Below are 16,893 nucleotides of genomic sequence, written 5' to 3'. Positions count from 1 at the left end.
TTTGGATTGATATTTCACAGTCGCAATTAACCAAAAAAGGCATTCCATTTCAAAGGATGACATGAAACACAGATTGATTAAACAGATGTGATATATAATGAAGAAATCCCAGCGCCATATACATCACATGAACAGTATTGCCCACTTGGCCTGTGTAGGGTTGGAAACAGGAATTTGGGAATATTCTGGAAATGATTTTCCGAAACATTTTGTTTGTGATACAAGATGTTTAATAATTTCACATCTATCTCAATTTATCCATGGGGTGTTGCACACATGTGCCGTGTACCTGTGTACTTTGGATTATCTGATAATGGTACGCGATTACAATTGTATCGTGATACGGGTACATACGGGTATATACGTGTCAAATTCCGTAAACCCATGCAACAAATGAAATTTATAATCATAAGGTTACACAGGTAACTATGTGATATGGGAGCTTATCAAGCTAGCCCCATCCAATGACAAGAATAGCTCAATACTAAAGCTCTAAAGGGAGAGAGGCGGAAAAGGGCTCAAGTGAACATCTGATGAAATGCATGTCTCCTCTCCTTCAGAATCACTGCACGCTGCACCAGGACATGATCTGTATCATCAATAATATGACAATTAGATGTAGTGTTCGATATGGGAGGCTTTACATATTTGTTGTAAATAGCTGATATCCGTTACGTTTTCAAATTGTTTTTAATTATCACACGGTGAACATTAGGGATGTTACAATTCCCTGCTGACATAGCAAAGTCTCTAGGCAGGGATTGCATGTAGAAACCGAATGTGTGATTCCTGAACCACCCGTACCCACTGACGGCCTATCAACAGGTGAGTAGGCTCTACCAGGACACCGTCACTATTTAACACAATTTTGCAATTTTACTTGTAACTATGAACTCTTTTTATCCTACATATACTTGGTAAATGACAAATTAGACCATGTGTCCCTGTGCGAGATGTTATTTACAGGTTAACGTGGCAGAATACAGCTGTGTCAAAGATTCAAATTTCACCGTGTCGTTTTTATTTGAATTGTTGTAATATATACAGGTTTTATCTAAATAGGTTAGGTAGAAAAGCATACAGGGGTTCAAAATCAAGTTTTTTAAATAGTGTGAGGTACAGGGGGTGGGAAATGTTAAAATACAACATCGGCCCTTTTTATGTAAATCTAAGCTTTCGCGGACTACAAATACATACTTAAACAGTTTTTTAATTGAAGAATAGAGAATTTTGTAAATGTTACACCTGTTATGTTAGCACTGAACACAAGATGTAGAATACATTTTTAATCTATATGAAACGTTACCCACATCGATTACCAAACACTCACAAACATTAATCATATGACACTGCTAAGCTCGGAAAATTATATACAAAAATGTTTATCATACACAAGGTGTATATCTTTACAAAATGTATCTAAAAATTCAACATCTGCTTTAAAACTTTACTGAACCTCAATACAAAATCAAGACTGGCTCTTCAATCTGTCTGTAATACCATAATAAACCGATTGCATTTACAGTCTAGTTTGCGACTCTATTGAAACATCGTAAGGAATTGTACAAAAGCGATATATAACAGCGACATGGTATAAATCTATTGTGAAATAAATCATAAAATAAGTTGACAATCGCAAAATATATGTGTAATATTCCGTTATTATTGTTCTCTATGTGTGAGTAGAGACGTTTATAGCAAAAATAAATAGATGAATTGTAACAGAAGTCGTTACTAGTTTTAATGCCACCGCCAGGAATCGAACTCGGGACCTCTAGTTTTCTAGCCTCTGGCCGAGCGGTATGTTGTAGAGAGTGTTTTTCCAACAGTTAAATAAGTAAATAGATAGATAAATAAATATCCGTCTTTAATTGTGCGTCAAATATATTTTGCATTGATGCAGGTAAGATGTGTGTACACCTTAAAAACATCTCTGCATGACTTAATTGCCAGTGTCACAACCTTATCAGGTTCCGGACGTTGTATTCCGGATAAGTCTAATAGAATCCTAATTTACAGTTGTTAACCGCTATTGATCTGTAAATATTGACAGCTGCCATACTTACCTGAGATGATTTGCCTGTGGGACTTTGGCACTTCCAGTCCTGTATACTATGTTACTTAATTACGTGTATACATGGACATTGTAGATATATGTAAAATATGTCTATGTAATTTGTTAGTAACCCACGAGTTCTAGTGTTTGGTAAGTGTAATACTACTTTTAAAAAATCAGTTTATAATAAAATATATTACATGTATATATAGATTAGTCAGGTAGATTAAGAATTGTCACGTGGAAATATAATCCATATTTTATTGACAATAAAAAAATTGTAATTATCAACTAGGAGACTATGAATCTTGTCTATACAATGTGTGTGTTCTCTTTCTGTTATACTCAACAGACGCCATGGAACAAGAGGTGAAAGAAGAGGAGGAAGCAGAGGACCCACACAGGCAAACAGACCGAGGATGGGCATGGATGGTATTGATAGGTAAATTCTGAACACGGATTCAGGTTTCCAGGTTTTGCCTTCAAAAAAAATATTGCTCTTTAGGCGCCATCTTAAATGTAGTTTTTTTTTATATATATCATACTGGGATAAAGTAATGAACATGTAATATTTTGTATCTTTCGCACAGGAGGACAAACTACATCCATTTTATTTTACAATACATCTTTTAGTAGGTTTTTTTCTAATATTTTACATAAGTTATTTTAGCAGAAAATTTCACAACATCCCATTTTCACAGAAGTATTCACCATGTAGATAACTTCGTTAAGAATACATAATTCCGTTTAATTTCACACATTCTCTTAATATAATGTTATTTGTTGTTGCATATTTCAAATTCTCTAAATGATTTTATAATTCTGACTTTCACATTATCGAGAATTAAAAAAAAGATACACATGTACAAGTGAATAGTCCTTTTTAATACAGGTTTAGAATGGTATGTTATATTAGAACTTTAAAAACTGCATCGTACACAACTATATTCTTCAGGAAACATCTCTTCCGTTCAAATGTTATGTTACAGTCTTCCATGAGTTACCAGGTATATCCTATTCCACTATTAATAAGATATTCTACCCATTTCTATATTCTATGTACGAAATTCATAATGCATGTAAATGCATATTGAAAATCGTTGTAAATAGTAGCTAGGTCAATTTGACGCAATTTTTTCCACAGTGTTTTGTCCAGATGAAAAGGCGAATAACTTTGTGAATAATTGTAAACTTGAAAATTTCCCGTAGAATCGAAAATCAGACTGATTAACAAACATGACAGGTGATAAGTGTCACTTAGTTATTAATGTCAATTTTACCTGCGGTCAGTCTCTAACTGACCGGATTGACCAGTATGCTAGTCAGATTGATCTTAAACTTGGTCTAGATCACATTGTGTAAGCTACACCGTTTGTACAGGTGATTTATATAAAAACATCACTCCTTGGAATATTAGGACTATAGGATAATTTTATGAATATTAAGAAATGAAGGAGTGGGGGATAATTTAGCACTTAATTTAAATGTACTATATAAAAACACAGAATAAAAATGACTTGTTACTAAAATCGAAATACGCAAGAAACGAAATAAAAAATACAAGTAATTGAAAAACAATTTCACGATTTTTCATAAAACCTTTTCATGTTTTAATATTTAAAGAAATAAGAACCCTTTCAAATATCATTTTATTACAAACCCTTCCGAAAATTCACACAAATACAGGAAAATTGTAGTCTGTTTCAGACATCTATGATAGTAAGGTTGAATTATCTCCCTTCACGCCGATGAACTAAAGGAATCACTCACAATGCTCATAAACATATAGTTGTTACTGAAAATCTACAACGCTGTCCAAATATAAAATATTTTTGTCTGGAAATTGAAAACGGACATTTTGATACCTGTATATATTCAAATCCTTTTCAGGGTCCAAAATTATATTGTAAACAGTAATTACATGGGTTCTATACGGTGGCAGATTCGCACCGTTATGTCATCATCATCATCATCATCATCATCATCTGCTATAAACATTTCCCCACATTACATGTTATGCATCTATCATATTACAATTATGGGGAAAGATTGAATCCAAATATGCTAAGGGATGTTTAATACCGTTGAATGTAATATTGAAAACTAAGCTTGAATATGAATTGATAACACTTCACAATACACACTTCCCTTACTCACTCTAAATATCACGAATTTCGATTCTAGGTTCTAAACAATCTTAAATTTCTGTCTCATATTTACAGTGTCCTATATTACAAAGGTTTATGGTGTAGGATTTCTATACGACATGTTGGAATATTATATCGTATATAAGATGGTCGATGAACACAACAGCCTCGGTTCTGTCATTTGCCTTATCGATACAGACTCTGTCTTTCAGTTTGTTATGTAAGTAAAGTCTGTCCGGTTAAGTAAAGGGCTCACATAACTTAACCAACCTCTGTATAGTATCAATTAGCATTTAAGCTAATAACATTAATATGCATAGCTCAACACATGTGATAACTGTCTAGATTAATACAGACATACCTGTAAAATGCTACAAATGGCATCACTAAGTAAGTTAGTGGCATCATGGACTGTCATCGCCTACAGAAGTCAACAGCCAAAAATCTACAAGTAAAATTAACTACCCACTTAGGAGAAAACACCTTTAACATCTGTCTAAATTCGCACACATTAAAATGTTTTAAAACCATGCATTTTCCTGAAGTCAGGTTTTTTCGATCTGTCACCAATCATAAATTAAACATCCTGATAGCACAATATTTTACGAAATCTAGAATTATAAAGAAAATAAAATTATATGATATAGTTAATCAGCAGCTCATTGGCTAACTTAGTTAAGTAAGTCCTAAAATATGTCCGCTCTCTTTTTAGTCCGAGATTGTGATGCATAAGATCGTTATTCTAACATATTGAATTTGTAAGTGTTGGCCAAGACCGTTTGTACTATGTAAACGTGATGACACAAAATGTGTGTGAGATAAAACTGGATTGGTTACACAATGTGTGTGACACATAGGTCGATAGGTCATCCAACCCTGGTGATAAAATCGTGTGTTTACAAACCTAGATAGGTCATAAGGCACATGATGTCACATTCTACTAGGGTATAATTACCAAAAGGTACATTACATCCTGTTCGCAAAGGTTTATTAAAGTAAACACGGTTATCGTGAGTGCGCGGTTAGTCCCAACTCACTGTCCATATATGATTATAGTGACTTAGTTTGTAACTCCGAAAAGGGAGAACGGACAATATTTTTTAAATTGTGATTTTGATAGCCTATGGGTCGCCGACTTGGTAAAACATACGTTACCTTTCATCTAAAATGTGTTTTTTTTCTTTCCAATGAATGCTTGTGAGAGTGGTGAAGTATTAACAAATGTATGTAGATATGGCTTGTCTACATTTCCGCGGCAGGTTGATGACGCTCTCGTCTCCAGTAGCTACCTCATTAACTTCATTGGTTAAGTCTACGCTTGTAGCGATGATATTCACTACCAATGACAGTGTCAACAGAGAATTCAATTGTTGGTAGTTTATTTCGTTCTCGGATTTTCCAAATTAGCATCATGCTGTGCATTTTTTTTTCAACAAAAACCGCCATCAATTCTTTTTGTCGCCACAATAATATGTCTGGTTTGTAGCATTGACGAATCCTGATTGTGAGTGAGATATAGTAATGTGTCTGTTTTGTAGTAATAGTGATCCTGACTGTGAGTGAGATATAGTTATGTGTCTTTTGTAGTCTTGGTGATCCTGACTGTAAGCGAGATATAGTTATGTGTCTTTTGTAGCCTTGGTGATTCTGACTGTTTGTGATATCTTGGACGCTAACCGACAGTTTGTGATGATCGGCGGCGTACTGGCCTGTGCGAGCTATTTCATTAGCAGCTTTGTGGAAACAGCAGAAATCCTCATTCTGACCATTGGTGTCGTATTTGGTAAAGAATAATGAATATTCATGAAAATTACAGATTTAAATGCATTTCGTTTAGATAATGCTGGAATTCTCAAATAACACGATAAAAGGATATTACTGATTTATTTAAAAAATATCAGACTCGGATATATTGATACTGATGTCAAATTGAATATTAATAATTTGTCAGTGTCCAGGTGAACATTTGTTATAGACAGATGATTGATGAATACTTTAATGTTGGTTAATTCTAAGGGAACATATTTTTCAAATTTCTTATGATTTGATAAAGTTCCGAAAAATGAATATATTTTCGTTAATAAAACGTCGAAAATATGAACAACGTGACATTTCAACCTTTATAGGATATAGATGAAAAAATAATTATACCTTTATTAGGTAAAATCAAGATTTTAAATTAGAACCTCATTGATTCCTGACCAAATATGTTTAGGATCACGAACACATACCTTGTGTGATCCAAATAATCAGGCAATTTCGTAGATATTTCAACTGCATGTATGTTCTAAAACCATATACCGCATTGCTCCATTGCCTGTTCGATGCAGATATGGCTGACGCATCTCTTTGATCTTTTACTACAGGAACCGCGGCATCATTTGCTCACGGACCGGCCACAGTGATGTTAGGGAAGTACTTCGACAAAAGACGGGGAATGGCTAACGCGGTTATGAACTTCGGCGGAAGTTTCGGCGGCCTCGTCTTGCCTAACCTGTTTCGATATCTGTTAGATGTGTATGCATTACAAGGAACTCTGTGGATCGTATCTGGCTTGCTGCTCCATATCATGGTCACTGGGGCACTTTTGCGTCCGCTTAAACGTCCCCGAAAGAACAATAAGTTACTTAAGTTAACCGATAAGAACAGCGATATGACAAAGACGGAATTCAATGAGGTTATCTATAGACCAGCTCAAAATAGCATGGCCTCCATTGGCCATTCGTACGACAGAATGGTCATAAAACACTCAAATGGACAGGTCCAGACATGGAATGCCCGGAAGAATCAAATATTACAAACAGGGAGACGACGCACGGTATCGGATTCCGGAGTTAATGGTAATGAGCGCGATCTCAAATTCCATTTCCACAAAAGCGCCGAGTTGGCACAGGGACTCGGAGATGCTCTAGGCTCCCTCGGTAATATTCATTTATCTGTATCAACAGAGGAGGAAGCTGACTTTGAAGACGAGGCGGATTCCTGTGCTGCAAGATGTCATAAACTAACATGCAAGAATGTCATTGGAAACATTTTAGATGTACAACTTTTAAAGAACAAACTGTTTTTGATGAATTTGATGTCTTCGATGTGTTCTGTATTTGGACTTGCTTTGATAGTGACATATTTACCCCACCACGCTCGCGACGTCGGTATGAGTGACCAACAGAACACTAATTTACTTACAATTATTGGCTGCACAGATTTATTAAACAAGTTTATACTGGTCTTCATTGCTGACAATGAGAAGATAAAACGTCATTTCCTGGTGGCAGGCTCCTTAATTATAACGGCAGTTGCAACACTGTTGATACCACATTGCACGGAATTCTGGTCTCTGGCTGTGTATTCGGTGATATACGGAACATTTCACGGGACATTTTTCGCAATGCTCGCAGTTTTAGTCGTAGACTTTGTAGGAATAGAAAATATATCGAAAGGGTTAGCAATAACAATGCTTTCTCATGGAATATCAATTTTTGTCTTCAATCCTATCACAGGTAAGTTTATAAAAATTAGTTAGTGTTTGCTATATATTAGAAAGTTGTGTGTAGACATTAGTAAGTATATATATATATATATATATATATATATATAGGTTGACATTACATACTTGGATTGACCACAATTTGCTTGGTGGGTGTTTTCGTTGAAGCAGAAGACGCTTACTCTTCCAGAACACCTTGGCCTTATTCTCCTTGTACTTTTTCCGGAGTCTCCGCGTAAATCTTTTTGCGGTGCCCCAAATTTTATTGACTTTGACCTTGGATTATGTTTGAGTTAACAGGTTCATTTTTTTATATCTGATTACTACTATACGTTTTACATTCAGATTATCTTATGCGATCGATATAAATAACGTAGTTATTTTATTCCGCCCACATTTAGAATATGCTTCAAGTGTGTGGAGTCCGTATAAAAGGAAAGATGTCGAATCAATCGAAAGGGTCCAGAGGCGAGCCACTAAACTGGTCCCAAGCCTAAAGAATTTACCACATTGTGTCAGACTTAAACAAACTTAACGTTAATTTATCGAAGGTTAAGAGGAGACATGATAAATGTCTTTAAAATAATCAACAGCTTCTAAGATGGAGAAATTACAGAGGGATTACTTCAAATTGAAAATCCAGAGCAAGAGGCAATTGAAAAAAAAAGTTAAAAAAGGCAATTTTGCAAGATGGATGTTCGAAAATACTCTTTTACATTTAGAATCGTCGATATTTGAAATGATCTGCCTGAGTCGGTTATTAAATCCAAAACAGTTGTAGATTTTGAAATTAATTTAGATAATTATTGGAAAAATCGGGAGATTAAATTTAATTATTTAGCCAGTTATAAAATTAGTCACCGGAGGCATAACCTATTATACTGTGTAATTTATACTGTATACCAGTAATGATATGGATAAAGAGGCAATTTAATAAAATCCATAAAAAGTCCATAAAGTATCCTATTGTATCTATTGCAGTTTTTCCAAATAGGTTAAACCACTCGTAGCAAATATTTATAAACATATTCACATATGGCCTCGAGTAAGCCACACAATGGAAGAAGGTCACATATTATATATGCGCACGTGTCAAAGAAATGGTTTGTTGTTCACAGGGGACCAAGATGTAAGGGTATTAAGGTGAATGTTTAAACATATTGTTTGCTATGCTATGTAAGTGTCTATTTACTTCTGTCTCGTGTAACACTGAATGAGTGATCACGATGATTCACATTGTACAAAGTTCAAAATTAAAGTCTAACACTTAGGCCTCTCCGGAGAAGTGGTTAGAGGAATGTACTTAAAAAAATTGGGAGCTACTTCCAGTTTGTAATAAAAAGTTTATCATATTATAACTGTTATAGCGGTTTTTAGATATATGTCAGTATTACATATACAGGTATAGACTTGACCTACATACATTCTAGTCATACTTGTCCTATAAATAAACGGTATTACAAGTGAAAATGTTTTACTGTTGTTTACGGTCGTGTACATTAACATGAGGCAGTGTGGTACGATTCAGTGTAAGACAAAGACTTTGATTCCCTTTGTATCTTTAAAATGCCTTTAGCACTGGTGAGAGATAGTGTTCCTTGTTCTAGCAGTTCTTGGCCCTCCCTCTAACGCCAGAATCTGTGGTCTGTTTTTATCACCAACGCCAAAATGATTTAACCACTTAGCCAAAGTATCATAAGACATGGATTCATGCTGATCTTGTTTTTTTCTCAAATTTGTGCTACTATCTTTATCCATAAATCAAAACAGTGCTAAAGGCATTATATAGAAATGGATACAAAGATACTAAACTTAATTGAGGAATCCTCTTTGTCAGTGGTCAGTCTACAATCCTACTTAATACATAGTTAATGCGTATATATACATATATACATTTACATACAGTTTTATGTATATAATGCGTAATTAAATGTGAAAAAAAACTTCTCGGTCAGTTTATAATCCTACTTGACCTAAAATTGATCATATCAGTATAACTCCTACAACCTAAAATACAAATAAAACCAGACAATGCATGAGTCACTTAGATTAATTAAATTAATTCCTAAATCTAGAGAAATCATTAATGTTAGGAATTTTTTTCTAGTATAACCTATCTGTTATCATTGCTACGAAACACCATTTCCCCATAAGCTATCTAGCTACAGTAGTTTTATCCATTTTGTGTCTGTGCTGTATTGTATACTATCTCTAATGAAAGGTTCTGTTCACTTGCGTATCTTTTGTACAACCTTACAGATTATGAAATCATTTATTTAGTTTGGATGAGTATGCTATATATGAGTATCTTTATATACGTATAACTACGGATTTCACCAGTGATAAGTAATACTGGAGATAGCGGATGGACAATTAATACTCACAGAACACTAACTCCAAGTATGTATGTTCACGGTATTTACAGGTGATGACAGAAACAAACTCCACTTATGTATATAAGTGTGCTATCCAAGACAAGCTTTACTTATTCATTTTTTATACTGTTTTTACTTGTGCTATAAAATGAAGTAATGCATATTACACTATTTATAGAAGTCCATTTACTTATATGCTTATTCTATACTGTTTGACCAGACACAAAAACGCACTTTAAAAATAGAAAAAAGGAGAAAACCTCATTCACAGCAGTAATACCCATCTTACTCTGTATACAGGTGCCATTTCATCTGACACAAACATAGGTGCGTTTTTGTGCAACTTGTAAACATGTTACCAGAGCCAAATAATAATTATGTATCTCATATATGTGCTATTCTAGACAACCTCCATTTGCATTTTTTATACAGGGGCTATAAGAGATAACTTCCATTCGTACACACCGGCGTTCTATATGATGGGAGGCTTTATGCTGTTGGGTGGATGTCTGCTGTTCCTGGAGCCACAAATACGACGCTATGACAAAAGACAAAAGAATGATATGCAGACGGCGTTATAACATACAGCATAATTAAAATGTCACTATTTACTACATCTTTACCAGAGAGAAATTTTGAAATGATCATTTTATTTATGAATATTGCAGTGAGTGCAGCAGTACGATAACGTCATTTTAGATTTTTTTAATGTTTTCTAATGATTTGTCAGAATAATACCTTTATTTGGCTGTTTTTATCAGTCGATGTCGATAATCATACAATGACAAAATAGATTCAGTTATATACGGTAAAATGCATTGTTTACCTATACAAAGTCTAGGGAATTAAGCATTTAAAAACAACTTTGGTAACTATTTTCTTATTATTGTTTTTACATGATGTACACTTGTATATTGAACAGTATCTAGTCTGTTTTAAATACTTGTTACATGCACATTATGGTCTTTTTACAACTGTTTTATAAGGATAATATTGACGTTCATTCAAATTTTGTTTTTTTCCTTTGGTAAAACAATGTGTTCTAATAATTTGATTTCAATAATAAATCATATTTTAAATTGATGATATACGAAGTTATATTTGATAGAGTGATGATGTGATGATGTAATACTGTCGGTAGGTTTACAAAGTTTCTCAACACTTTTGCTCAGATGTGTGAGCTCCTGTGCCCACTAGTGTCTGTTACGAATTTCTGACTATGAATAACACTCTGTTTCTTCAAAGGTCACGTGTAAGGCCAGATAAAATGGAACATGAATAGAGTAATATGACTGCATTTTATCAATCTCATTTCAAAGACAGCGCTTTGCCCTAGAAACAAAAATCAAGTAATTTCACAAAGTAACATAACAATATCCAACATAATTACGTTACTTTTAACTGAATACAGTGATAGGTGAGAGACTGCCAGTCAATATGTTTTATTATCTGACAATAACCCGTAACCTGAATCTATACCAACATGCCTTAGGTAACGAATCTCGTTCAATACATAGTTTTGTATACTTTACATCGGAATGATAATGTATATGAAAATCCGACAAATGTTTAGGAACGGAAACTCAGGAGCGAAATGTGAACACATCCGGTCCAAACACAAATGTGACTCTTCACATATCATCAAATACCAACGTGACTTTTCACATATCATCAAATACCAATGTGACTTTTCACATATCATCAAACACCAGTGAGACCTTTTCACATATCATCAAATACCAACGTGACTCTTCACATATTATCAAATACCAAAGTAACTTTTCACATAATATCAAATACAAATGTGACTTTTCACATATCATCAAATACCAATGTGACTCTTCACATATCATCAAATACCAACGTGACTTTTCACATATCATCAAATACCAACGTGACTTTTCACATATCATCAAATACCAATGTGACTCTTCACATATCATCAAATACCAACGTGACTTTTCACATATCATCAAATACCAACGTGACTTTTCACATATCATCAAACATCAGTGTGACCTTTTCATATATCATCAAATACCAACGTGACTCTTCACATATCATCAAATACCAACGTGACTTTTCACATATCAAATACCAGCGTGACCTTTTCACATATCATCAAACACCAGTGTGACCTTTTCACATATCATCAAATACCAACGTGACTTTTCACATATCATCAAACACCAGTGTGACCTTTTCACATATCATCAAATACCAACGTGACTTTTCACATATCATCAAATACCAATGTCACTCTTCACATATCATCAAATACCAACGTGACTTTTCACATATCATCAAATACCAACGTAACTTTTCACATAATATCAAATACAAATGTGACTTTTTACATATCATCAAATACCAACTTGACTTTTCACATATCATCAAATACCAATGTGACTCTTCACATATCATCAAATACCAACGTGACTTTTCACATATCATCAAATACCAACGTGACTTTTCACATATCATCAAACACCAGTGTGACCTTTTCACATATCATCAAATACCAACGTTACTTTTCACATATCATCAAATACCAATGTGACTCTTCACATATCATCAAATACCAACGTGACTTTTCACATATCATCAAACACCAGTGTGACCTTTTCACATATCATCAAATACCAACGTGACTCTTCACATATTATCAAATATCAACGTGACTTTTCACATATCATCAAACATCAGTGTGACCTTTTCATATATCATCAAATACCAACGTGACTTTTCACATATCATCAAATACCAACGTGACTTTTCACATATCATCAAATACCAACGTGACTTTTCACATATCATCAAATACCAACGTGACTTTTCACATATCATCAAACACCAGTGTGACCTTTTCACATATCATCAAATACCAACGTGACTCTTCACATATTATCAAATATCAACGTGACTTTTCACATATCATCAAACATCAGTGTGACCTTTTCATATATCATCAAATACCAACGTGACTTTTCACATATCATCAAATACCAACGTGACTTTTCACATATCATCAAATACCAACGTGACTTTTCACATATCATCAAACATCAGTGTGACCTTTTCATATATCATCAAATACCAACGTGACTTTTCACATATCATCAAATACCAATGTCACTCTTCACATATCATCAAATACCAACGTGACTTTTCACATATCATCAAATACCAACGTGATTTTTCACATATCAAATACCAATGTCACTCTTCACATATCATCAAATACCAACGTAAGTTTTCACATATCATCAAATACCAGCGTGACCTTTTCACATATCAAATACCAATGTCACTCTTCACATATCATCAAATACCAACGTAAGTTTTCACATATCAAATACCAATGTGACTCTTCACACATCAAATACCAATGTGACATTTCACATATCATCAAATACCAACGTGACTTTTCTCATATCATCACATACCAACGTGATTTTTCACATATCAAATACCAATGTGACTTTTCACATATCATCAAATACCAACGTGACTCTTCACATATCATCAAATACAAATGTGACTTTTCACATATCATCAAATACCAACGTGACTCTTCACATATCATCAAATACAAATGTGACTTTTCACATATCTTCAAATACAAATGCAAATAATTTCAACGCCATTATGAATATAATTCCGTGAATACGGAGCAAATATTTTAATAGATCAAATCAGAAAAGTAATTAACAACGGGAAATGTCTGCTACAGCCACGTAATCTCTTCAAAAATAAAAACGGGTATATTTATGCTCCAATGCACATTACACATAATCAATCAAGCGGGACTGAACATTTATACGATATCTATTACTGCAATCTGTAGCTTCAATTTACATTTTAAAAACGCTAGATTTGAAAGCGTGTGGTGTATATTATATAAGTCAGTTGATTTGTAATCTGGTGTTTACTATATCACAAGTACAGTAAAGCTGAAGTGTCACTAGAGAACGTGTACGTGTGTTTGCATTGTCCCTCTAATCAAGGATAAAGCGTGCTAGAAAAAAGACATTAATCAAGATCCCTGATCCACATCCGGACAGGTAAGGGAGTGTATGAAGGTTCAGATAATGTAGACTAGCTATAGGAAAGTGCTGAAATAAGCAATGTTGGCTAGACATCGGATATTGCAATAATGAGTAAGGTTAGCTAGCCATCGGATGGTGCTTTAATTAGTGATGTAGACTAACCATGGGATGATACTGCAATGAGAAATGTTGGCTAGACATCAGATAATGCTGTAATGAGTAGTTATGTTTGCTAGACATCGGTTGGTGCTGTAATTAGTGATGTATACTAGCCATGGGGTGATGCTGTAATGAGAAATGTTGACTAGACATTGGATAATGCTGTAATGAATGATGTTGGCTAGACATCGGATGGTGCTGTAATTAGTGATGTAGACTAGCCATGGGGTGATGCTGCAATGAGAAATGTTGGCTAGACATCGGATAATGCTGTAATGAATAATGTTGGCTAGACATCGGATGGTGCTGTAATTAGTGATGTAGACTAGCCATGGGGTGATGCTGCAATGAGAAATGTTGGCTAGACATCGGGTAATGCTGTAATGAGTAAGGTTGGCTAGCCATCGGATGGTGCTGTAATTAGTGATGTAGACTAGCCATGGTGTGATGCTGTAATGAGTAAAATAGATTAGCTGTAATGCGTAACGTTGGCAAGTTATCTAATGGTACTGTAATGAGTAATTTTAAGGCAGCTATCTAATAGTACTGTAATTCGTGATGTATGCTAGTTATCTGATGGTGTTGTAATGAGTTACGTTGGACAGCCATCGGATGTTGCTGTAATGACAGGAATATAAACATATTGTTTTAAGCAGTGAATCGAGACACCGCCTGTGCTTCCTATGACCATGTATGTTACACATAAATTACATACATTGTGTATTGATCGCCGTTGACTAGTAACGAAGCTGAAGGATTCCCGATCTTATTCAGTCAATTTCATCAACCAGCAAATAAGCATATACGTTTTATAACAAATGTTTAGAAATAAGTATATCTATTAAAGTGAATCATTGACAGCAAAGTAAGTATCATTATTATGAAAAGTTTAATTATTCTTAAGAGACCATAAAGTGTTTCGATGATAAGAAAGACCTGTTGGGGTCATATGTCATGTAGATAGCACGTGACCCTCCACGTTGCTAAGACGTGGGGATGTCGAACAACAATTAACACGAGGTCAACTATATGTATATTTAACGTTTGAGTGCATTGGATCGTTAAGGATTACCGAGGTGTTCATTGTAAGTACAACTACCTCCTCCCAACCCCCTAATATACATAATCGACACCTTTCTTTGTACGTCATACCGTGAGTGAGCCATTAAGTGAGATACAGTACAAATTACCCGTCAAATCGTTTTTAGTTGGGAGGGTTATATAAAGTGCACGTGTTTAGACATTTTAGATTATACCTGAACGAAAGCTATAACGTTTCTTTTCTTTTTTTAATGCGAAAAACAATTCAGAAATAAAATCCATGGACATTCGGAAACACGAGATAGAAATCGTCATGGATGTTATAAGACACTCTGTCAACAATACGGCCGAAATGAAAAGTAAATTTTTGAGGTCAATAGGATATCAGCGACACCTTATCAGCATATGTATAACAGGCGTGGAATACAAAACCTTGGCATACCAAACGGGTTTGGAAAAGTACAAATGTGTACTTATTCAACAACAGGATCTTTTGTCGAAAAATACTTAATTCTGAGGCCATTGAATAATACTAGAATGTGAATAGTAAACGCAATCTATCGTAGGTTTTCACAAGATTAATACCTTAAGTTTAAAATTAACGTACAAAACCAATCCAATCGCTAAAACCCGATAACAATACTGATATGGAAATCAAGAACATGAGCGACACCTGTATCATCTACATCAGTCTTTTGATCTCTAAACTTTTCCAACAACAAAATCAACATCAACAGCTTTCCATGAAGCTACGATAGTATTCGACTTCCCTATTGTGGACTTTCCATTTCTAGACAGTAATATTTCTGCTTCTCCAAACTATAATTTTGATTATTGAACCGATCGAAACCAATATGAACATCTTTCCACTAAGCTTTATAGTATGCTTCGATTTCGTATTGAAAATTTGCCATTTCTACATGATAAAGTTGTGGTAACGTACAAAGCACCAACAAAAGTTCGCACGCACATTGTTCACATATCGTTCACAGATGTGCGATAAGAACCAGCATTTTTGTGCGGTTTAGTAACAATGGTTGGCTGATATTACTGATTAAAGATTAAATGGAAAATTCCTGAAGTTATCACTAAATAGCGATCACATGAACATTAATTTTGATCGGTGATTATGAAAAAAAATTGACAGTTTTCGAAATAACACTGGGCTTGCATTACTTAGTCTTATCGTATATAGTTTCATACCTCAGACAGTGGTGAGTGGTGGTTTACTTCAACCTCGATAGAATCGAACAAATGTGCGATAGAACCGCGCAATGTGCGCACAAATGTACAATAGCTTATTTCGTACAACTTTCCTAGTGTTCACACATCATGTAAAGTTTAGTGATCCCTCAACTGTAGTACTGCCTAACCCGTTCCTAACTGTTTACTGTTGAAAGTTATATGCAAACAAAGATGCAACATGTGACATAAACTCAAAAGACAATGTTTTAAGGAATGCAGGTGTGATGTAGACTACTAGGTATTGTAATGGTCGTCGTCATGATCCAAGCGAGATGTTTTCTAATTTCATATGATATATCAAGTTAGATAGGTTTGACGCTCGTAAGTATGCTAA

General features: G+C 34.5%; 1 protein-coding gene across 1 annotated transcript; it reads left to right on the top strand.

Moving 5' to 3' along the window:
* Nucleotides 1–2,413: 2,413 nt before the first annotated feature.
* Nucleotides 2,414–10,646, top strand: LOC132562564 (monocarboxylate transporter 8-like). Its single transcript, XM_060227311.1, is given in 6 exon segments — nt 2,414–2,498; nt 4,279–4,352; nt 4,354–4,423; nt 5,840–5,986; nt 6,570–7,703; nt 10,498–10,646. Coding segments are annotated over 6 exon segments (1,659 nt in total).
* Nucleotides 10,647–16,893: the final 6,247 nt, after the last annotated feature.

The sequence above is a fragment of the Ylistrum balloti genome, unplaced genomic scaffold, assembly GCF_031769215.1.
Source record: "Ylistrum balloti isolate Yb309-2 unplaced genomic scaffold, AGI_CSIRO_Ybal_v1 Utg371448, whole genome shotgun sequence".
Classification (NCBI taxonomy): Eukaryota; Metazoa; Mollusca; class Bivalvia; order Pectinida; family Pectinidae; genus Ylistrum; species Ylistrum balloti.
The sequence above is the reverse complement of the archived record's forward strand: the minus strand, read 5'-3'. Positions and strand labels throughout refer to the sequence as shown.